The sequence below is a fragment of the Nelumbo lutea genome, chromosome 2, assembly GCF_056320005.1.
Source record: "Nelumbo lutea isolate HS-2025 chromosome 2, American lotus-T2T, whole genome shotgun sequence".
NCBI lineage: Eukaryota > Viridiplantae > Streptophyta > Magnoliopsida > Proteales > Nelumbonaceae > Nelumbo > Nelumbo lutea.
Window position 1 is genome coordinate 83,599,723 of NC_142685.1, and position 25,186 is coordinate 83,624,908.

General features: G+C 43.9%; 1 protein-coding gene across 1 annotated transcript in view; it reads right to left on the reverse strand.

Annotated features, from left to right (window-relative positions):
- Positions 1 to 320: 320 nt before the first annotated feature.
- The window catches only part of LOC148871657 (DNA damage-binding protein 1), a 110,801-nt gene continuing 85,935 nt past the window's right edge, over positions 321 to 25,186 (reverse strand). Inside the window, exons 19-20 of the mRNA XM_088970268.1 lie at positions 9,518 to 9,802; positions 321 to 1,179 (exon numbers count right to left, since the gene is read on the reverse strand). Of these exons, the coding sequence (XP_088826394.1) occupies positions 598 to 1,179; positions 9,518 to 9,802 (867 nt within the window). The 3' untranslated portion in view covers positions 321 to 597. The remainder of the gene's footprint in view (positions 1,180 to 9,517; positions 9,803 to 25,186) is intronic.

Here is a 25,186-nt window from a genome sequence, read left to right on the forward strand (position 1 = left end):
AATATCAAGAATCTATATAGTCATTACTCCATTAATTTTTCTTAGAAACCAAAGAACATTTCTTTTAATATTTTTAAAAACAGTGTATTTCCTACTTTCTATATGAGATCAGATCTCATTTTCTCTCAATTTAAAGTATTTTTTCATAAATAAATTCTATTAATTAGATCTATATCCAATAATTAAAAAAAAATTATCCAAAAACAAAACCTTCTTTTGTCCATGTGGCAACTAAACATTATTATTATCATTATTATCATCTAAAATTGTCACGTGCAAACTTACTATTTGATTCTAATATTATAATGGACAACTTAAGATTACTACAGAATTGGCTATACAACAAATTCTAAAAAATTTTACAGGTCAACAATTTATTTGCAATTGTTCCCTTTTGCGTATGGAAGCCAGCATTAAAAAAAAAAAAAGAAAAAAAAAGAAAAACCGTCATGTTTGTCCCCCAACCTTTTTTTTTTTATCAGGAAGTATCCTGTCTGCTTCAGTACAGTGAAATACAAAGCAATACATAGTACATTTTACAAAAATAAAAACATATAGAACAATTTAGAACTGAGAAGTGAGGCAATAACCACAACATCAATGGAGCCTTGTCAACTCTTCTACTCTCTTGCAGAGATCTTCCACTGAAACACACATTACCTTTGAAATTTCTTCCATTTGACTCCGGCTAAGATCAAGGAATGACTCAATTAAATCCCCATCCAAGAAATTTTTAGCATCTGCTGTTCTCTTCTCATTGTTGAATGATCTCCACTGCTCATGGCTCAGCCCTCCTACACCCTTTATGACCTTGACTAAGTTTGACTGGAGCTTCTCCAAGAAGACATATTGGTCATGGGGAAGTGAGGCAATGACCCCAATCACACCATTAACAGTGCCAAAGATTATTGTTGGAATCTGACCAACATCAGAATCTGGAAGGCGCATGACAAGGGAGCCATGACGGAACCGGTTGACAAACTCACCAAGATGGTACTCTCCGACCACCTCAAGGCGACCCCGCTCCTCATCAGTTGCACCTTCACTGTTTTTCCTAACAGTGAAAAGGTTGAAGTTATTTTCTGCACCAAGGTAGATGTCATCATCAAGAATCTCAACAGCTGACATCCAGTTTGCATTGTAGTCACGAGCCCGCTCCTCAATTGCACCCTCCTCATTCTGGAAATGACACCAATTAGGCTGTAGATGAACACACAGGAAGAGAAAAAAAAAGGCAAATTCTTGGAGCAAAAATTAACAACGATGATGGAATGGGCTCTTACCCATAACTGCTAAGAATCCAATAAAGATGTTCCATGTTCATAATGAGGTTGGTATAAAAAAATAGGAAAAACAATAGCATAACATTTTCCGATGGTAGAAAGGAGAAGTCATGGTTTCAGCATTGCTCCTTGGCTAGCAAGGACAACAAATTATTAAAAAAACACATACTTTAACATTCTGTAATTAATGACCTCTCTTTTAAAAACAATAATAAGTAAATAGATGGAGGGCTTGAAAGAAACGAGAGATTTTTATACACAGATTTCTCATTAAACTTGAGCATTATTTAATTTCGTTGTTGGAACAAATGGGCTGACACTCAGTCCTGTAACTTTATCACTAACCAAAAGTAAAAATCGGGTAATCCAATGCTGTCTGGAATACTATGAAACAAATGAGCATATAATGGAAGATAAGATTAGAAATCCCACATTAATAACCCTATACGGCTATACCCCAACCACTGAAAAATAAAGAAAATTAAAGCACAACAAAAAATGAAGTAACAACTTTACTCACTCTTGGAGAAGGGGGAAGACACCAGTTGCCAATCCATAAAAGGAGGATGGATGGGTGACCATCAGTGTTTTAAAAATGAGAGGCATAAGGGCCTTCTAGCACCCTAAGGCATAAGCCAGATGAAAAAGGCCCATAATTTTCAAAAAAAAAAACTTTCATTTTAAAAGAAATAAAATGTTTTAAAAATCCTTTTGGCTCAAACCAAAACATGATCAAATCATACAAGACAAAATGAAAGTGAAAGTGAAAGAAAACAGATCTAAATCGGGGAAAGGTACTTCAAGTACTTAGCAATTCAAGCATGAGAAATTCTAACCATATTTGTCTTTCTCCTATTTACATTACTTCAAGTGACACATGTAACGTTAGACGTTTTGCGTTCCTTAAGTGGATGGGGCTTTAATGGAGGTAGAGAGGGCCATGAGACCAAATAAGCCTATATGGGGATTCATGGGTAGCACCCTCAACTTGAATTTTTGGTCTTTGACGTTGTTTTTGTGATTTTGGTTGTTGTTTGTTCTATTTTAGGGTTAGGATAAGAGATTATTTGTATTTTTTGTTGTTTCTTTAGTGAAACTTTGAGATCTAACCGCAACAGCTAGGGCATCAGGTATTCAAAAGGTCTTTGTTTTTTGTTTCTTTTAGAAGTTAATAAACCATTGCTAGCACACAAGCACTGACAAAATGGTAATACAGTAAGTTATAGACCATTATAAAGGTATAAAACACACAAGAACCATACAAAAGGTAATGAAAAAGTAAACGCCTGAGCTAAAGCCCAAGGTGCACTAGGCACACACAAATAAAAACCAGGCACATGTCTTTTAAAGGGGTATCACCTCAGTTTAGGCAAGGCACATGCCTTGTACACCTCAATTATGCACCTAGGCACACCATTTCAAACACTGATGACCATTTAAACCAATTATATGAGTAGGAATCTGCTGAATTAAAAAATATGAAAGAAAGTAGTTTCTTGAAGAGAGAAGGAAGAGAGAAGGAGAAGAAGAGAAGATGAGAAGTTTGAAAGAAAAGAGAGTAATAATCTGGCCGCCCCTTTCACTTATTATTTATACTAAAATAATAAAATAGTGCAACGACAACTATGCCCTTATAGGGCAGCAAAACATAAAACAGCATATATAACACACAAAAACAAAATAAAATTTGGACTCACATAACTACTGTGGTCCCCACCTCCTACCTAACAACTAACATAAAACATCTACTTAGAAAAGCATCATCAAACTAATTAATCTTCAACACTCCCCCTCAAGTTGGGAGTAAATGTCACACATTCCCAACTTGTGTAGATCATGTTCAAGCTTGTTCTTTGCCACCCCTTTAGTGGGAAAATCAACCAGCTGCAACTCTGAAGAGACATAAGGCAAACAAACTTCTCCGGTCGTTACCCTTTCTTTTATAAAGTGTCTATCAACTTCAATGTGTTTTGTCCTATCATGCTGAATTGGATTGTGGGTAATATTGATTGCAGCCTGATTGTCACAGTATAATATCATAGGTTCCTTTGCTTTCACCCCAATCTCACTCAAAAGAGATCTAACCCAAAGAAGTTTTGAGACACCATGAGCCATGGATCTATACTCAGCCTTTGCACTTGACCTTGCCACAACCGCTTGCTTCTTACTCTTCTAGGAGATCAAGTCTCCACCTACAAAGGTACACACTCATGATGTAGACCTCCTGTCATCTAAGCATCCAGCCCAGTCTGCATCTATATAGGATTCTAGCTTCAGATTCTTATGATTTGAGAAAAGAATGCCTCTGCCAGGGTGCTTTTTCCGATATGCAAGTATTCTCTCAATAGCTTCCCAATGCTGAACCCGAGGTGCATGCATGTACTGACTCACAACACTGACAACATAAGAAATATTTGGTCGTGTCATACACAAATATAGTAGTCGGCCCACCATTCTTTGATATCTCCCCACATCCTTTACCAATTCACCATCCACACCATTAATTCTGTTATTTGGATCAATAGGAGTGTCTGCTGGTTTGGTCCCAGCTTCTCAGTCTCTTGCAGTAGGTCAAGTATATACTTTCTCTATGAAATGAAGATCCCATGCTTGGATCTTGCAACTTCAATCCCTAAGAAATATTTGAGTTCACCAAGATCTTTGATCTCAAATTCTTGCTGCAATGATTTTTTGAGATCATCAATCTCCTCCAGATCATTTCCTGGCACCACTATACCATCCACATACACAATCAGAATTGACACCAGAGCATCTCTCCTCTTCACAAAGAGGGTGTGATCAGACTATGTTTATGTATATCCAAAACGGATGAGTGCCCCTCTGAACCTATCAAACCAAGCCCTAAGTGATTGTTTCAGTCAATACAGAGATTTTCTGAGTCTGCACACCTTTCCTTTACCAACATTTTCATAAAAGCCTGTTGGAATGTCTATATATACCTCCTCCTGTAAGTCACCATTGAGGAAAGCATTTTTGACATCAAGCTGGAACAAGGGCCATGAATAGGTGGCTGCTAGAGATAAAAGGATCCGAACTGAACTCATCTTAGCTACTGGTGCAAAGGTTTCCAGATAATCAACACCATAGGTCTGAGTATACCATTTTGCTACCAACCTTGCCTTGTACCTCTCTATCTTGCCATCGGCTTTATACTTCACTGTGAATACCCATCGACATCAGACTGTCTCCTTGTCTAGGGGGAGATCAACTATTTCCCAAGTTTGGTTTTTTACCAAAGCATCCATCTCATCTTGCATGATTGTTTTCCACTCAGGTTTGGCGACAGCCTCAGTAACATTCCTGGTTATAGGCATAGAATCCAAGGAAGAAAGAAAAGCACAATAAGAGGGTGATAAGGCACTATAGGAAAGATGTGTAAAATGAAGTGGGTTGTACACTTTCTCTTCCCCTTAAGAAGTGCAATGGGAAGATCAAGGTCAGTGGGATCATTTGCAACAATGGTGTTAGGGACAAACATTATCATCAAAAAACATAACAAGGTCAGGCTCAAGAGGAATACCTGGAACTGTATCTGCCGAATCCGGAGTTTCAGAAGGAATGTTAGAGAGTGGTGTGGGTTGAGGATGTGTGGAGTCAACCATCATCTGTTGGCGCTGATATTGCTGTGAGGCTGCCCGTAGTGGCTCAGGTAATGAAACTGGAGGTGCAGGTGGTGGTTGAATTGATGGTGCAGGTGGTTGCTGAGCTGATGTAGATGCTGGCTGAATTTGGAGTTTCAGAAGGACTGACAGAGAGTGGTGTGGGTTGAGGATGTGTGGAGTCAACCATCATATGTCGGCGCTGATATTGGTGTGAGGCTGCCCGTAGTGGCTCAGGTAATGAAACTGGAGGTGCAGGTTCTGGCTGAACTGATGGAGGCACCACAGAAACAAGAAGAGGAACAGATTGTGAGTTCTTCTACCCGAAACTCTCCCCCTGAGGAGAACCACTCGAGAAGAAGAATGTGGATTCAAAAAAGGTAACATCCATAGTGACAAATCTGCTCAACACTGGGTCATAACAACAATACCCCTTTTGGTTCTGAGCATACCCAAGAAAAACACATTTCTTGGCCTTAGGATCCAATTTCTTGCAATGAGGGCCAAGAATGTGAACAAAAAAAAAACACAACCAAAAACCCTCAGAGGTATATGAAATATCTCTCCATCTGGAAAAAGAAGGCTAAATGGCACCTTAAATCCTGAAGTCCGTGAAGGAACACGGTTAATCAAATGCACAATTGTAAGAATTGCATCTCCTCAGAACTGCACAGGAACTGAAGCACACACCATAAGACTCCTTGCCACCACCACAATGTGTTTGTTTTTCCTCTCAACAATTCTATTCTGTTGCGGTGTATATGCACAACTGCTCTAATGAACTACACCATGTTCTAAGAGATACGTGGTCAGGTCCTTCTCAAAGTACTCTCTGGCATTATTTGATCTAAAAGCCTTAGTTCTCATTCCAAATTGTGTGAGAACCATCCGGTGGAATTGTCGTACTAAGTTAGGAACCTCATCACATGATCTCATCAAATATATCCAAGAATATCGTGTATAATCATCCACAAACAAGAGTAAGTAACGGAATCCTCCCATGGAAGGGATTTGATATGGCCCCCATACATCAATGTGAACAATATTAAAAGCAGTACTTTTATTACTTGGTTTAAAGACTGTCTACAATGCTTTCCTAACTGACAACTCTCACACTCCAAAGTAGATAATTGAACAGACTCAAACAACTTTGGGAAAAGACATTTCAAAGAACTAAAAGAAAGATGTCCCAAGCGCTTGTGCCAAAGCATAATCTGGTTCATTGACTCTGACTCACTACTACTACTAATACTGCTAACATGATGGCCCTGATGTCTCGGAATCTCATCCAGAAGGTAGACTCCATTCACCTCATGACCACTCCCAATCATCTTCTTTGACTCCAGATCCTACAAAACACAATTACCAGGAAGAAAGGTCATAGCACAATTCAAATTTTTTGTCAAAGAACTAACAGACAGTAGGTTGGTATGAAGTTTAGGGACATGTAAAATAGAAGACAGAGTTATATCATCGGTCACTCTAACTGTCCCCTTCCTAGAAATGGGCATATGTGAACCATCTGTTGTAGAGACTCTGTCTCTACCAGAGCACAATTGATAGGAATTTGAAAAGGTAGGGGCATTAGCATATGCTCAGATGCTCCCGAGTCTATAATCTAGGGAGGTCCCTCCTTACCTGAAGTGGATGCAAGATTTGCAGTTGCATATGAACTACCTGTATGTGTAAAGGAAGTGGTGTAGTTGGCTCCTGCATTCTGCTGTCCATCTGGAAGGTCAGAGCTGGGCGAATCTTTCTTACTCATAAGCTGTCCAAACCTCTCCAATTCTGTTATCACTGTTGCTACTGCAATGGATTCCCAATCAGTTTGGGAGATGGGGTTGAAGAGTCTCCTATAGTGATTACATTTGCATTTCCCTTCTTGTTTCTTATCCGAGCAGGCATAAGATTTGGATGAAGCTTCCAACAAGTGTCCCTGGTATGCTTAGGCTTCTTGCAATATCACACACCAAGTCCTTCTTCCCTTCTAGTCTCACTACTCCCCCTGTCTCCATTCGGCTTAGGTTTTGTTGTACCAACCATAGCCGACTGGTCAATCTCAGGATGTCTCAGCATTACATTCCTCCTACTCTCCTCTCCCGAGACAAAAGCATAGGCCTGAGAGAGTGTCACACCCTCCCTAGAAAGAATATGCTGCCTAGCAATGTCAAATTCAGGGTTCAGTCCTGCCAAGAACTCAAAAACCCTATTCCTCTCTACCAGTCTGTGATAAGTTGCTGCATCATTTACACTTTCCCATACCATAGTTTCTAAGTGATCTATTTCCTGTCATAGGGTTTTCAGCATAGAGAAATACACAGCAAGAGGTTTTTCTCCCTGTTTCATACTTATCACCTGATTTCTTAACTGATAGGCTCTGGCTTCATTTTGCTTCTGAGAGTAGGTTTCAGTCACTCCATCCCAAATCTCCTTAGTAGTATTATCCCATAGGAATTTTTTTGCAATATGAGGTAACATAGAATTACACAGCCAGGACATTACCATGTAATTCTCTTGCACCCATCGGGAAGAGTCTGTATCAGGTTTCTTCTCCTCCCCAGTGAGATACCCTAATTTTCCACGGGCACCAATAACCATCTTAGCTGATTGTGCCCACTCCAGATAATTTGTACCATCAAGTTTTTTCTGTAGTAATGATCCTAGACCCAAAAATATCACTGCTACCTCCAACACCCAGCCCCATAGTACCGGTAGATCCCATCTCGGTATTCCAACTCTCCATTTTACTTCAAACAGTTCAACAGTAAGAAAAAAATAGATTGGAGACCTTCAAAAAATAATTTAATATCACACACAAAAACCAACCCTTCCAGAAGAAACCCTAACTGGAGGGAAATCTCTCTCCTCCCCACGCCTCCCAACAGAGAGAAAAGTGAATCGATCACTCCGGGATGCCTAGAAAATTCTAGAAACCAAACCGCCCTCTTCAAAAAATCAAAAGAAAACTAACAATACTTGGGTGCCCAAATTTTGTTGCCCGTACTCCAGTTCTTCCAAATTTTGTTGTCGAACAGTAGATCACCTTCCTGATGTCTAGATCCCACCAAAAACTCCAAGAACTGGGCAATCTATAGTAGATCAATCAGCCCTTTACTACTTCATGCAGTCGGCTGATCTAGGGCTGCATGAGAATGCTTCAAGAAACCCTAGCTGATGCTCTGATACCAAGTAGGAATATGCTGAATCAAAAAATATGAAAGAAAGTAATTTCTTGAATGGAGAAGAGAGAAGGAGAAAAAGAGAAGAGAAGTTTGAAAGAAAAGAGAGCAATAATCTGACCACACCCCCTTCACTTATTATTTATACTAAAATAATAGAACAGTACAAAGACAACTATGCCCTTATAGGGCGGCAAAACATAAAACAGCATATATAACACACAAAAACATAATAAAATTTGGACACAAAAACATATATAAAACATCTACTTAGAAAAACATCATAAAACTAATTAATCTTCAACAATATGATATCATTGCTTGGATATGGCACTGAACAAGGCTTAGATGATGATGATGATGATGATATAGTAATCTTGTATACTTGCTTGGATCAGCCAAGTAGGTTGGTTTTAAAAGAAATCAAATGTTTTAAAAATTCAATTAGCCAAAATAAAAACAAAAGTATAAAATATAAGACAAATTCAAAGTGAAAGTGAAAAGGAAACAAATCACTTGGCAATCCAAGCATATGAAATTCTAACCATGTTTGGCTATCTCTTATTTGCATCACTTGAAGTAACTTGTGTGATGTTAGACATCTTGCATTCCTAACCATAAGTTTGGAACTTTTTGGAGGTGAAGGGCCAATGAGCCAAAATAAGACCATATGGAAGTTTGGCAGTAACACCGTCAACTTGACCTTTTGGCCAGTATATATACGGGGGTTGGTTTTGTGATTTTGGTTGCAGTTTAATATATTTTATGGTTAGGGATCAGAGATTAGTTGTCTTTTTGTTGTTTCTTTAGTGAAAATGTTTCCATCTGAGATCCTATCCACAACAACTAGGGCTTTAGGTATTCAAGAGGTCTTGGCCTTTTGTTTCTTTTAAAAGTTGATAGACCATTGCTGATGCACAAACTCCAATGATAAGTAACATAGAAGTTATAAACCATAACAAAGGTGTAAAACATAAAGATTAAATGATTGTATAAAAGATAGTGAAAAAGGAAACTTACAAAATGTAAGGTGCACTAGGTACACACATACACACACCAGGCACACCCCTTTTAAAAGGGGGCATAGCTCGAGTTTAAGGCATGCATGCCTCAAAATAGACCTCAATTATGCACCTAGGCATGCCTTTTAAAACACTGGATTACCATTTAATCCAGTTATATGATATCATTGCTTTATAGGAAGGTTTATAGTAATCTTCTCCTACTTGATTGGATTGACCAAGTTGGTTTTGGAAGTTTACTGGGCTTCAAGTTGGCCCCTGGAGCCCCCATTACAGGGTTTACTAGTTCCATTACCAAGGCCTTTAAGATTTTGGTTATGACCATCAAAAGCAATAAAAAACTGATTACAACAGTTTTGATGTCATAATGATATTAAATGGCACCAGTATATACCCCAAAAGGATGAAAATACCTTATATATTAACAATGAGATTGATTTCATCAGATCACCGACAACAATGAAATCTCCACGAGTTTGTACATATAAGGCAAGTATGTGCCCATGGTGTCCGCACTCAGATTGCAACTCACGTGAACCATCATCCCGTAACATCCACTTGTACAATTGAATCTTTTGATTAATAGCAGCAAGAAGCTTTCCATTGAAGGCATTGAGAGAGTAAACTGCACCTTTAGTTTCCTTCTCTACAATTAGCTGCAACTTCCCATCTTCAACCACAAACACCAATATTCGTCCCTACAGTTGTTAGGAGTCATTAGCAAGAAAACAGGAGATGAATTGACACCCAAATCGAAATTTTGTAACTTAAAAATGATCATAGAATAATCAACAGGAGTATGGTTAAATAGATAGTTTAGAAAATAAAGTCTTTAATCTTGGTCAAGCATAAGTCTTTTCCTCCCAGGAATTTTGAACCCAATAGCGTCATGCCATTATCATCATATCATGTTGGGTGGTGGATAAGGAATTGCAAGTACCAAATGAACAAATATGGTATCTGGTTACGATGTAACTCAGATTGCCAAATTTCAGATTTTCTCCCAAGAAAATGTTGAGGTAAACAAAACATTTCAAAGTGAGCATAATTTTCAACTTTGCCCAACCCAAACAAAATAACAAATATCCAAACAAATATGAGCCATCCAAGCTGATCAGACTCCACTGAAATGTACAATCGAAGTTTTTGAAGTTAAATTTTTCCAACTTCCAAATTATCATGAATTACAACTTAAAATTTCCTCATAAGATAAAAGAAGTTGTATACTTGTCGGTCTACTCCTAAAGATCTTGATGACTAGGACATTGACTTTGAGGATCTATTCCCCAAGAGGTTGAGCTATGGTTGCATTATTTTCTGGCCCAATTGGAGTAAGGGATGCGGTTAATGCAGAGGTTCAAGCAGTTTTACAGGGAGCACAACTTGCTAGAGAACTGAACGTTGGGAACCTGCTGATAGAAGGTGATTCTAATGTGGTAACTGGGTGGCTGAAGGAGCCGGAGACTGTAGCCTGGTCCTATAAGGGGGCGGTGAGAAGATTGAAATGGTTAATTGGCAACATAACAGTGGGAGTTCAATGGGAGAGAAGATCAACTAATGGGATGGCAGATTCTCTAGCTAAGCAAGGGGTGTTTAGGAAGAACTTATTTTGGGCTCAATTGTAAATCTGTTTTCTATATGAGACAGCAGCTCATGCCTCTTGAAGCTTCTATACTGTATCTACTATTAGTTTCTATAATTATTAATAAAATTCCACTTATCACTTATCAAAAAAAAAACCATAAATGAGATGAAATCTCAAATCCTATGAGATAATGTATGCCCTTAGCTTCAATTAGATTGATGTACACTAACATTTATGTAGTAATGTACACTAACATTTATGTATGCCCTTAGCTCCAATCAGTGCATTATTGTTTTATGTTCAGATTGGTGTGCTTCTATGAAATACTCCTTAAATTGAATACTAATGAGACTTGTTCATTAAGAATGTTCTCAGCCATCGGATAAACTTGGGGAGTTTATTTTTGAAAAGTAAAGATAAATTTCATTAAAATAAAAAGAAATACAAAGGAAGGTGATAAGAAATCACCTGAAAGAAGAAAGACTGACTCAAACACTTCTTACACTACAACAGTAGACAAAGACTCCAAAAGGAATAGCAAAACTAACTCCTTTGGCACCAAAAACTAGACCAAAAACAAAAGGACAACTTCACACGGCACAAAAGAAACTAATAGAAGAGATAAGCTAGACTTCCCCATCAAAAAACTCCTCTTGGTTGTCACCATCTTCATCCCATCTCCCTCCTCCAATTAACCCTTTTCTCGATCTTTCTTCCTTCCTCCTCTTAAACTCTTCAAAAGCTTTTAAGGAAAAATCCTCACCTCCCTAGATAAACAAACCCAAGCTTTTACCAATTTCTACATCCTTTCTAGCCACTGTCTTGAAAGAGACAACACCGGTTTTCTCCACCTCCTCTTTGAGACATTTATGAGGTTCTCTAACACCAGAATTGGAATCCTTTTCAGGAGTACCAACAAGATGACCAGTCCCTAGCAAGACATGGGTTCGAAATATTCTGAGAGTTCTCAACATCAAGAGCTTTCTCTGATGTTTTGGAGGTCTCACTGTTCCTTCTTCTATACACCCTTTTATAGTTCTCCGTATGTCCAGACCCAACCAAACCAAGTTTCAGAAGGGAAAAAACTTTGGTTGCGTGAACAGTATGAGAGTATCTAACTCCAAGGCTCCTCAAACCTTCTTGGATGTCACAGAGTCAGTCCCGCTTAAATTTTTCTTAGCCCCCCTGCCCAAATCCATGCCTAACTTCCCGATCACCACTTCCTTGAAAACACAAAGATCAACAACATCAACAACCTTGTTTTTGAACTGGGATAGGGAATGAAATTCCTCAATAGGAGCACTGTCTCCTTCTAGGGTGGCAACAGCAAACCCACTGGCATCATTCTCCTTCTTCATCAAACCAATCTCCTTTTCTTCGCGAATCTCCCTATCTGCATTAATTGTGATTTCCTTTTCGGTCGAGAGAGAGGGGCCTTGGATGTTGGCCTAGAGCTCTTCTTTGGAAAAGCATCTTCAAGATCTTCTACCAACTCTACTGCTTTGATCACAATGACCAGAGTCGCCCTATTTCTAGAGCTTCGAGACACCACAAGTTCCCTATTGGACTCATAGCTTCTAAAACTACCAATTTTCCCCTGTTTTGATTGCAACTACCAGGATCACCTTCATTATAGCTAGGGTTACAGGTCGCGTCAATAGAAGTTATCCCGTTTGTAGGTCTCTCAAAAGCTTTCAGCTTTGACCCCTTGTGAATTCTGACCTTTCTTTTGCTTTTGAGACACGTACAAAATGAAGCAACTCGGTCGCCTTCCTTTAACTACGGTTTTAAAAGTTGTTGCAAACCTTTTATTACCCTACCTTGAATGGAACACGAGGCCTACTCACATGAATTGATAAAGGCATTGAAGAGTGGGCCCCGGTGACATCTCCTTCCCCAACGTAGGAAATCCCTTGAAGAGACTTTCCAACACCCCCATCACTTGACACTGAGTGGGTCCTGTCCCCCATCACCTGGCATGTCCTTCCCCAACGCAATAAATCCCTTGAAGAGACTTTCCAACCTCACTGAAACTGATATCTTTTTTTATTCCCAAACTACCCTCATCTTCATCCTCCAAAACTATTTCTGAGAGTAGTTTTTTTCGACTTCCACCTTCTCGAACTGGATGGAGCTCGAGATACACTTCCTCCTTACTCAAGAAGAGGAAAATCAATCCAACCACCAGGGAAAGTAACTTCCATAACCACTCTTAATTTGAAAAGTTCTCTGCCAAAGTGAAGCAAAAGGGATGTTGGAACAAGATGAATTTCCTCCACCTCAATTAAGATACGCTCAGTCGTTAAGTTCTTCCAATACAAAGTTCTTGAATCGATGAACCTAAAAATCCCACAAGCATCACTAATAGCCCTGAAAGTTTGGAAACTCCAAGCATGGAGAGGAATGTCGAAAATGTTAATCCAGATGAAACTTGAAGGTCCCATGTTTCTCATCGCACCAACAAGAGGATTACACCTCCCCAGTCTTAGCTCTAGATCCCAGACTTGATCCTTTTCGCGCTAAACCATATCTGAAGCTTCTTTCTCATTACTGAAGAAGAATAGAAAGAACCCCACATCGATTCTTCTCACCTAGAATTGCCTACTTGGCTTCCATTCAGTCACCGCCCAACTCCAAACTTCTTCAACATCCACCTCCCCAATCTTAACTCTGGACCCATACTTGATCTTGTCTACGCTCAACAATATCCGAAGCTTCTTTCTCACTACTGAAGGAGAATAGAAAGAACCCCGCGCCAATTCTATTCACCTGGAATTGCCTACTTGGCTTTCATTCAATCACTGCCCAACTCCAAACTTCTTCAACATCTGGTTCTAAGTTGACGAAATGACCAAACAAGCATTTATTTAAAAACTTAAGTCGGTCGATAGTACCTTCAGTTGAATTTGTGACCACCTCTTTCATCCTTAAAACTTATAGAGGGCAAGGTTTCAAACATGCTTCATTTCTCCTTTCTTTTTTTTTGATGAATTCATTTTTCCTTTCTTCACCCTTTAGAAAATCATGTGATTTTGTTATTAGTGAAGCATTGAACCTAACAAGGCTGACATTGATGTGTTGTCGATTGGACTCCAAGTACAATCAGTGGGTGTTTAAGAGAAGCACTAAACTTGGACCAATTTCCAGTTATACCCTAGACTTTGGAGAAGATGGGCAAAACTAGAAAATTGCACTTAACCCCAGATTTGATTATAATACTACACTAGGTCTTAAAGTAATAAGCTACTTTTGATATGCCAACCAATGAGACCCATCTAGGGTCAAATACCTAGGCATGTTGGAGCAGTTTAAGATATTACTTGAATAGGTGATCATAGCTATTGGATCAGCCCCTTTGCTAGACAAAGTGAATATTAGGGTTTACACTCTATGATGGAATACTAAAACTGCCGACAATGGATTTCAATTGTATTTGAAATCAGCTTTGCAAAGTGTATTCATATTTATATCATATTATTTTCTAAAAAAAAATGCAAAAGGTTTTAATCCCGAGATCCATTTGTGAGAAGTGTATTGATCATTTAGGGTTGAGAGGTTAAGGGCAAGAGACCATTATAAGGCTTATAACCTGATGGACTTGATTTCATATCATTCCATTATCCTTGGGCTTCATAGGGTGGCTGAAACCAAGGATAGCTAATACTTAAGTGTTGGCCTGTTGGGCCTAGACTAAACCCAACTTGATTGGCTCAGGGATTCATTGCCCTTGTACAGTGAATTTGGCCTCTCTTTCCAGACATAGGCTGAATCCATATGGACTTATATGAGACCTTTGTGGATCCCACTCCATACATAAATCAGACCTAGGAAGACTTGCAATGCCTATCTATGTGAATCACTAAAGTAAATGCACCTAAGCCCATTACTAGTAAGACCAGTTAATGATGTCGCATGTATGGGTTTGGAAATGGGTATGGAGATCTATTTTATCAAGATCTAATCCAATTAGGAAAGCTCTATATATAGGGTGAAGTGGTAGAGATCAAACCATGCATTCTCTAACTCTCTCTCTCTTCTCCCTTGCTCCAAAAGCCCTTGTTCATGTTAGACAGTTGTATGCCCTTAGCTCCAATCAGATTGATATACTTTTGACATTTATTGTAAATGAATAAAGTACATATTTGATTCATGTTATAGTAGCCCTTAGCTTCAATCAAGATGATGTACTTTATGAGTTTATTGTAAATGAATAAAAGTGCATATTTGATTCATGTTCCCTTGGTATGTTTCTGTGTAATACCCTTAAACTGGACACATAATGAGACTTGTGTTAGTTTAGAATGTTCACAGTCGTTGGATAAGTCTGGGGAGATTTATCTTGCTAAGGCTGACACTGGTGTGCCGCCAAGTGTTGGGGTGGCCTGTCTCAGCTGCCAAGGTGAGACCCGAGGTACATGCAGTGTAGGTTTACTTGAAACCCTGAACCGGACCAGATTTCTAGTATTGCCCTGGACCTTGGTGATTAGTGGGCAAGACTAGAAAGTTACACCTCACCCCTAGACTCGATTATGATACTGCACTAGGTGTCGGATTGGGTTGTCTTTGATATGCCAATCAATGAGATCCTTAGAGGGGGTCAAAACCTGGGTATGTTGGGACAGTCCGATAATTCATCTGAGTGGGTGATCATAGTGACAGGATCAGCCCCTTTGTCGGACAAAGGTAATGATCGGGGATGCACTCTCTCTGAAGGAAACTGATGAAGCACGATCCGGCCGGTCTTAGCTGTCAACGACCTTGCTTCTGAACTAGGTAGCGGGGAACCTGAAATGGAGGAGATGAGGAAGCTCCGGGGGGGAACCCGGTGTAGCGGCTCCGAAGCTCAAGTTAGAATCCTTCGACAGCAAGATAACACCAGATAGCGCAAAGTTTGCATACCTTGTTTGTTGGGGGCAGGGGGCTCTTATAATCACTTTGCGCACTCGCTCTGAGGCCCTTGTCAAGTCGGGTATGATAAACCTTGCGCTTGTCAATTCGGTCGTCGTCCTTTCTACTGGGACAGAACCGTCACTGCCTAACCGTCTCTCTAACTGGAGATGGCGGTGTCAATGGCGGTGGCAGGTGGCCGTTTAGAGTGCGGCCGCCAAGCGTCAAATCCCAAGTCAGTCAGGTGCGGCGCCCTCAGGCACGAACTTCCTCAGTGTCAGGCATGGTACGACTTGTTTGGTTTTGGTGCCCAGAAGGTGATGCGGAGTGGTGAGCGAGGTGAAGTCTTGAGTTCGGAGGTATCTATAGGGCAGGTCAACTCGACGAGGTGTATCCCGAACTGTTACAAGGTTGGCCAGTTCGGCGAGGTGTATCCCGAACTGTTACAAGGTTGGCCAATTCGGCGAGGTGTATCCCGAACTGTTACAAGGTTGGCCAGTTCGGCGAAGTATATCCCGAGCTGTTACAAGGTTGGCCAGTTCGGCGAGGTATATCTCGAGCTGTTACAAGGTTGACCAGTTCGGATTATTCTGGTTTTGGGCCAAGGGTGAGTTCGGGCCTCCCGTAGGGAGTTCGGTCCGCTGGTTCTTTGTTGAACTGAATATGCCACTTTCTTGTCCAGGTTATTATACTTCCGCGACCTGTTTTTCCGCGAAGGCTTTTTGCAGCGAACTGATTTTTTGCCGAGTTGATAATATGCTCGACTTCTTTGCTTGTTTACGCCGAGGTTCCTCTTGGCTCTGCATCGTGGCACATAGGACCTGATTTCGTCCACTTCGCTTGGCGGTTTATAGGTAGTATTGCCTTAAGTTCACGATGTTCCATGCTCGAGGTACTTGTTTGCCTTCCAAGGTTTCGAGTTCGTATGCCCCCCCGAGCGCTCTTTTTACTTTATAGGGCCCTTCCCAGTTTGGTCCAAGTTTGCCCACGCCAGGTTCGGGCACCATAATCTTACGAAGGACCAGGTCGCCGACTCGGAAGCTTAGTTGCTTTACTCTGGTATTGTAGTAGCGAGCTACCTGCTGCTGGTATGCCGCCGTTCGGATGTGCGCGAGGTCCCTTACCTCGTCCAATAGGTCAAGGTTGGTACGTAACTCGTCTCCGTTCGTCCGATCGTCGTATGTTTCTAGTCGCAATGTTGGTACTTCGATTTCCGCCGGGATCACTGCTTCAGTGCTATAGGTGAGGTTGAAGGGGGTTTCTCCCGTGGCGGTTTTTTCTGTAGTTCGGTGAGCCCATAAGACACTTGGTAGCTCTTCGGCCCACAATCCCTTAGCTCGATCCAGACGTGCTTTCAGTCCGCGCAGGATGGCTCTGTTCGTTACTTTCGTCTGACCGTTTGCCTGCAGGTGCGCGACTGATGTGAAGTTTTGCCGAATCCCCATGTTCTGGCACCACTCTTGGAACTTGATATCCTCAAACTGCTTGTCGTTGTCGAAGATATCGAGTTGCCAGAGGTGGTGTTGAATCCCCATGTTTTGGCACCCGAAGCAACATACTATGTTCTTCCAAAAGAAGTTTTGTATGTTTCGGGCCGTAACAGTTGCCAGAGGTTCGGCTTCTATCCACTTCGTAAAGTAATCTACTGCAACAACTAGGAATTTTCTTCCACCTGTTGGTGGTGGGAATGGCCCCAGGAGGTCGATGCCCCATTGTGCAAAGGGCCACGGGCTGGCTAGGTATTTGAGGTCGGAGGCAGGTTGATGGTGGATATTGGCGTGCTTCAGACACTTGTCGCATTTTCCGACGAGCTCGACAGCTTCTACCTTCATCGTTGGCCAGTAGTATCCTTGTCGAAGTGCTTTTTGGGTGAGTGCTCTGCCCCCAAGTGTCCGCCGCACAGGCCTTCACGAGTGTTGCGGAGTACGAACTCGGCTTCGGCAGGTCGCAGGCAACGCAAGTAGGGGAGCATGTACGACCGTCGATATAACCGTTCGTCTATTATGACGTATTTGTCTGCCTGGCGCTGCACCCTCTTGGCCGCGTTGCGTTCTGCAGGGAGGGTTCCATCTATCAAGAAGCTCGCGAGTGGGTCGATCCAGCTCAGCTCTGCTTCCAAGACGGGAGCGACCTCCTCTGTCCCCCCGAGAATACTAGGCCGAGGTAAGTCCTCTATGTAAACAGTTCTCATGTTGTTGTGACTTGTGCTGGCTAACCGGGACAGAGCGCCGGCCTCAGTGTTCTCTGACCTCGGGATTTGCCTGATGAAGTGTGACTGGAAGTTGAGCATGGCTTCTGTTAATTTGGCCAAATATGCGATCATGGAGAACTCGCGTGCTTCATACTCGCCCGTAACTTGGTTGACCACGAGCTGGGAATCGCTGTAGATGACCAAGTGTTTTGCCTTTACCTTTCGCGCTAGGTCCAACCCAACTATCAATGCTTCGTACTCTGCCTCGTTGGATGCCGCGAACTCAAAGCGTAGTGCGTATTCTAATTTCATGCCGCCCGGGCCTTATAAGACTATTCCAGCTCCGCTGCCTTGCCGGTTCGAGGAACCATCCACGTGAAGAATCTAGGGCTCCTCATCCCAGTTCATGTTTCGCATGACCAGGAGAGATGCCACACTGGCTGCTACTTCACGGGGTTCAGACTCTATTGGCTCGGGAGCTCCGGGTACGCCCGAACTGGGGACCTCGGGCTCGACCTGTGGGTCTTCGCGGCTGATAATGCACTCGGCGATAAAATATGCCAAAGCTTGGGCCTTAATAGCGGTCCTTGGCTTGTACTGGAGGTCGTACTCGCTGAGTTCGATGGCCCATTTCGTCAGTCGACCGGAAACCTCGGGTTTGAGTAAAACTTGTCTCAGAGGTTTGTCAGTCAGGACGATGACGGTGTGAGCCTGGAAGTATGGGCGGAGTTTCCGAGCTGCTGTCACTAGTGCGTATGCTAGCTTTTCTACATGCGGGTACCTTGTCTCTGCTCCCTGCAAAATTTTACTAACATAATAGATGGGTCGCTGGACCCGGTCTGTTTCTTTTATTAGTACCGAACTGACCACCTTGTCGCTTGCCGAGAGGTACAGTTCTAAGACCTCGCCCTCCTCGGGCCGGGATAAGGTTGGCACACTAGCGAGGTAACCTTTTAGCTCGTCAAACGCGAGCTAGCAGTCCTGGGTCCACTCGAACCCTTTGCCTTTGATTGCTTTGAAGAAAGATAGGTAGCGGTCTGCCGACTTGGACATGAAGCGGCTTAGAGCGGCTATGCGGCCGTTTAGCCTTTGAACTTCTTTTACTTTCCGAGCTGGTCTCATATCTAGAATGGCTTTTATCTTGTCCGGGTTGGCCTCAATACCGCACCGATTGACAATGTACCCTAGGAATTTTCCCGAGGTGACGCCGAAGACAAATTTGTTGGGGTTCAATTTCATGCTAAACTGACGCAGGATTTGGAAGACAGAATCTAAGTCTTGTATTAATTCTTGTGAAAACTGAGTCTTGACGACCATGTCTTCTACATAGCACTCTATCTTCGTGCCAATCAGGGGCCGAAACAGCATGTTTACAAGTCTTTGGAAAGTCGCCCCGGCATTTTTTAGTTCGAAGGGCATGACCTTGTAGCAATATAGGCCGAACTCGGTTATGAAGCTGGTTTTTTCCTCATCGGATGGGTCCATCCGGATTTGGTTGTAGCCCGAGTAGGCGTCCAGGAAGCTTAGCAACTCATTTCCCGAGGTCGCATCTACTAGACGGTCAATTCTGGGGAGGGGGAAGCAATCTTTCGGGCAAGCTCGGTTCAGGTCGGTGTAGTCGACGCACATGCGCCACTTGCCGTTTGCCTTTTTTACCAACACTGGGTTGGCCACCCATCTCGGGTAATGGACTTCCCTTATAAAGTTTGCTACGAGGAGCTTCTTGACCTCCTCGTCGACCGCCCTCCAACGTTCTGGGGCTAAGTTGCATTTCTTCTGTCTAGCGGGTCTGACTACAGGGTCAATATTATGTTTTGAAGTAAAAAACTCACCAGTTCGGTTCGTAGGGGTTCCTCGACGGAAGCTCCGATCTGAAGTGTGCGAGCTAGGTCCGTAGCCGAAGTCGGGATTGCGACCGTTTCCTCCATGGGCAAAGCTCGTTCCTCACCTTGCTCCGCAGGCCGCTCTAGTTCGAGGTCGTTGGCCGCCTTGGTTTTTCCCTTCACGGCGGCAACATAACACTTGCGGGACTCAAGCTGGTCGCCCCGTGCTACCCCCACACCGAAGTCCGTAGGGAACTTCATGGCCAAATAGTAGGTGGAGACCACCGCCCGTAGGATATGCGTGATCGGCCGCCCTATTATGGCATTGTATGGGGAGGGGGTCGCGACCACCAAGAAATCATGGTTGAGTCTGACCGCACAAGGCCATGTGCCGACTTCCACAGGTACTGTTACTTTTCCGAGGGGCCTGACTTCCTCTCCGCTGAAACCCACTAGGGGAGTGTTCGGGGGCTTTAGCTCGCTCCTCTGTAGCTGTAGCTGGTCAAATGCTGATTTAAAGAGGATGTCCGCTGAGCTGCCCGAATCTACGAGTACGCGTCTGACCTCGAAGTCGCTGATCCTTAGCTTAATGACAAGCGCGTCATCATGGGGGTAGAAGACCCCTCGCGCGTCGTCCTCCGTGAAGAATGGTTCTTCGGTCTTTGGTCTCTTTGGGGGGTTCCGTTCCTTGAGGGCCGCTTCGCGAACTGAAGTTCGGGCCGCTGCCAAGGTACACCCCGCTACCACCGAACCTCCCGCAATTACATGGATGGTTCCCCGAACTGGCCTCTCTTCCGGAGGTTGTCGCTGCAACGGTTCGGCAGGTCTGCTGCTAGACTCGGGGGCATCCTTTTCGTGCTCCCCTTGCCGACCTGCCTTATTGCTATTATTGTTGTACTGTACAAAGTTTCTCAAGTATCCGCGACGGATGAGCCCCTCTATCTCGTCCCGGAGGTTGTACTGTACAAAGTTTCCATGGTCTCTATGGAAACTACAATACAAATTCTTATTTCTCTCGTTCGGACTTCCCTTTAGGCGAGGTGGCCACTTCACGTACGGGGCGTCCTTGATCGTCATTAAGATCTCGGTTCGCCTTGTGTTTAACGGCGTGTAATCCGTCCGAACTGCTAGGGGAGCTCGGAACGACTGGTTCGGCTTCGGCTCCTGGGCTGGGTTTTTTCTGTCGACCGGGTTGGAGAGCTCGCCTTCCCTCGTTCTTTTCTCGTTCCCGCCTTCGGTTCGTTGGTTGATTTCTTCCTCTGTCCTCATGAACTTGTCCGCGAGCTTGAGGAATTCGGCCACGGTTGCGGGCTGGTTAGTCACCATGTGCCATTTGAATTCTTTGTGCGTTACCCCTCTTTTGGCCGCCGCGAGCTGCACTGCGGGGTCCAACCGCGGTATCTGCAAGCATGCTTCGTTGAATCGCTTGATGTAGCCCCGGATGGACTCTCCTTCCCTTTGGACTACTCCGAAGATGCTTTCCTCTGTTCTGGGGCACCGTTGGCTGGTGATAAAGTGTGCGGTGAAGACCTGCATGAACTGGGCCCAGCACTTTATCAACCCGGGGGCTAGGTTCCTGTACCAAGTGCGGACTACCCCCCTGAGGGTGGTGGTAAAGGCCACGCACATGCCCGATTCGCTGGCCCTGGCGAAGTGCATTTGGGACTGAAAGGCCTCAACGTGGTCGTTGGGGTCAAAGGACCCGTCGTACTTGTCCAGAGGTGGGAGCTTGAAATTTCTAGGTAAGGGGACCGCCAGGAGTTCTGATGCGAGGGGGGAAGGAACCGAGAGAATCGAGGCAGCTCCTACCTCGTCCGAGCTCGTCTCTTTGCCTCTGAGCTCTGACAAGACACGGGTGGCAGTTCGGCGACTTCACCGGTGCCTTCGTTGTTGAGTGGGCCTTGTACTGGCGCTGCTGGTAGTCTACCACCTTCGTTGTTGAGTGGGCCTCCGTGTTACCGAGCTCGATGGGCCCAGAATGCTGGTAGTCTGCTGCCAGGGCGCCAAATCGGTTTTCCGTGAGCGGGAACTCGGGCTTGGAGCGCCGGGGTGACGACCTCGCGGGCGATGAGAGGCGAGGATGATATTTTTCTCTCTTCGGCCTGGGGACGAGGCCTGGCTGTTAGGGGGGTTTTGGGGCCGGGAGGCCTTTCCCTGGTGGGGGCGTTCATCTTGCGGGGAGACCTTGACCGGCCTCGGAGCGGGGTGGCGAGGTGGAAGTAGTGGTTGGTTCAGTGGCAGTTGGGGGAACTGTTGTTGATAGTGATACTGGGAGATGTTGTGTAGTACCTGGTGCTGGTGAAGTTGGTGCTGCTGGAACTGTTGCATTTGGGCTTGCATTGCCCGCATGCACTGCATCAGGTCGTCCAACCGGTTTTGGCTGGTTGCCAGGGGGACGACGTTCGGTTCAGTAAAGGTTGTCTCAATAGGGGAGGAAAGGGGATGCTTGTGGTAGGAAGGTTTACGGGTGCCACTGCTTGTGGCGCGTTCAAGCTGGGGATTCCATCCACCGAAAGGGGGATGGTGAACTGTCCAACGCACACCACGGGGACTTGAAGTTGTTCCCCGGTGGTGTTTGTCTCCGTGCCACGTCCAGCGTTGCTGGAGGAGGCCATGAGTGTTGGGTTTTTTGAAGAAAAGGGGTTATGGAAGTTTGGAGGGAGGCTTTTTGAAGCATTTCCCACAGACGGCGCCAATTGATGAACCGCGATCCGGCCGGTCTTAGCTGTCAACGACCTTGCTTCTGAACTAGGTAGCGGGGAACCTGAAATGGAGGAGATGAGGAAGCTCCGAGGGGGAACCCGGTGTAGCAGCTCCGAAGCTCAAGTTAGAATCCTTCAACAGCAAGATAACACCAGATAGCGCAAAGTTTGCATACCTTGTTTGTTGGGGGCAGGGGGCTCTTATAATCACTTTGCGCACTCGCTTCGAGGCCCTTGTCAGGTCGGGTATGATTACCCTTGCGCTTGTCAATTCGGCCGTCGTCCTTTCTGCTAGGACAGAACCGTCACTGCCTATCCGTCTCTCTAACTGGAGATGGCGGTGTCAGTGACGGTGGCAGGTGGCTGTTTAGAGTGCAGCCGCCAAGCGTCAGATCCCAAGTCATTTAGGTGCAACGCCCTCAGGCACGGACTTCCTCAGTGTCAGGCATGGTACGACTTGTTTGGTTTTGGTGCCCAGAAGGTGATGCGGAGTGGTGAGCGAGGTGAAGTCTTGAGTTCGGAGGTATCTATAGGGCAGGTCAGCTCGGCGAGGTGTATCCCGAACTGTTACAAGGTTGGCCAGTTCGGCGAGGTGTATCCCAAATTGTTACAAGGTTGGCCAGTTCGGCAAAGTATATCCCGAGCTGTTACAAGGTTGGCCAGTTCGGCGAGTTATATCCCGAGCTGTTACAAGGTTGGCCAGTTCAGATTACTCTGGTTTTGGGCCAAGGGTGAGTTCGGGCCTCCCGTAGGGAGTTCGGTCCGCTGGTGTCCCCTTGTTCACGCCTTAGGCTTGGCCCTTTTGCCGAGCTGTTGTTTCTGCCACGTGTTGCGTAACTGTGAGGTCGGGCCAAATCTTCCTTCATCAGAAACCAAGACTGCCGACAACCAATTTCAATTGTTGAAAATTGTTTTGCAAAATATATTTTATATACGGATATAAATATATATATATATTACGGTTTCAAATTGTTTGCAGAAAGGTTTTAATTCCCAAGATCCATGTGAGCAGGGACTGCAGCACTGTTCCTTGCAGCCGAGGGAGAGGTCATCTCTTGTCGGGCAGTGTTTAATCATTATGGGCTGAGAGGTTAAGTGTAAGACCATTGAGGGTAATACCTAATGGGCTAATCTTGCATCTGCCCACAGTCCCTGGGTGTTACAAGGTGGAGTGTTGGGCCCATAGAGTCCATGTGATGGGCTCAAAGGGTTCATTGGGCTTTCCAGTGAATTCGGCTAGGCCTTGTAACAAAGGCTGGGCCAAACCCTTGTGGCTGATGTGTAGATCAATGCTTGGGTCCCACGCCATACAAGGAAGCCCAACTGGGCAGTAGTTTGGAAGGCTAATTGAGCACATATACTTATTGGGCCTAAAGCCCATTTCGAGCTGGGCTGATTTGACCATTTAAATAAAGGGGCGGATCTAAGATCAGACTAGCAAATAGGATAGGGTCTTACCCTATCCACTCAGAGAGTCCAGATCTGAATCTGAAGGCTAATTGAGCACATATACTTATTGGGCCTAAAGCCCATTTCGAGCTGGGCTGATTTGATCATTTAAATAAAGGGGCGGATCTGAGATCAGATTAGCAAATAGGATAGGGTCTTACCCTATCCACTCAGAGAGTCCGAATCTGAATACAGATTCAAATCTGGAAACCTCATGATCAGATTAGGAGAGGGCTGATCTAATCTGCAAATAAGATATGGATCTATCCTTATCTTTTAAAGGGAATTCAGATCAAAATATGATTTGGATCAGCAACTCCTAATGGGATTAGGAGCTGATCCCTTTAAGGTTATAAAATAAAGAAGGGGCAATAGCCTTTAGAAGATGGCATTCTCAAATTCAGGGAGAGAACATAGCACCTAGTGAGACTACGCTATTTTCTCCTTGTCGCTTCCTTCCTGTCGCCGCCCTAACTGCCAGTTCGATCTCCTCTTTCAAGTAGGAACAATCAAGATTGGATCTTGATATCAGCCTTTGGAGAAAGGCTGGTCTGATGTTGTGCTCATATCCTCCAGCGAATTCTTGTGAAGGGTTCGGTTTGTTAGACGAACATTGTTGATTCTGCTCCATCCTACACTGCGCCACCTTCAATGGGAGCAGTTTTTTGTTCCTTCCTTGGGCGTGAACACCTCCATTGGGAGATACTATTTCTCCGTATTAGGTATATCCCTCTCCTGGTTTTGGTTTCAGATCTGGTTCGGTTATGGTTCAAGATTGATCCTTGAAAATGCAGATTTTCTAAAACAATGAATGTGATTCCCAGATGAGGGGAGAGGAAATTTTTGAAATTTTGCCCTACCTGTAGGGTTCGGCCATCCATATGATGGATCTCTTATCCCTTCAGTTCAAACCAACCTTGTTGAAGACTGATTCTCCACCATCTTTCTGCTGAGTTTTGAAGAAAAACATCAGAGAAAAAGTTGTTCCTGCATCAAATCCCACTGATTGGAGTGCAAATCAGTTGAAGCAGTGTTGCAAGATTGACCTCAATATTTCAGCTGCACCATCTTCAGTTGGGAGGTTGATCTAGGTCTAATTTTTTGGCATGAACTACCACTCTAGGAGCTGCAATTTGTAGACTCCGTATCAGGTACGCTCAGATTTAATTTGAGCTTCAAATCTGGTCTAGTTTAGTGCAATTCTGATCTAGAAAATTCAGATTTTCAAGTACAGAGAATTCGGCTCCTGGGTTGGACTGAAATTTTTTTATAAGTTTGGCCGTAAACCCTAACTTGTTCAGCCATGAAATATCAGAATTTCAGCCCTTCCAACAAATCCATCAACTAGAAATGACTAATGAAACAAATTTGTGGGAGTCGGTAGTAAATTACAATTGAATCAAAGATACACCAACCACTATTATGAAGTTGAAAACACCCATCAT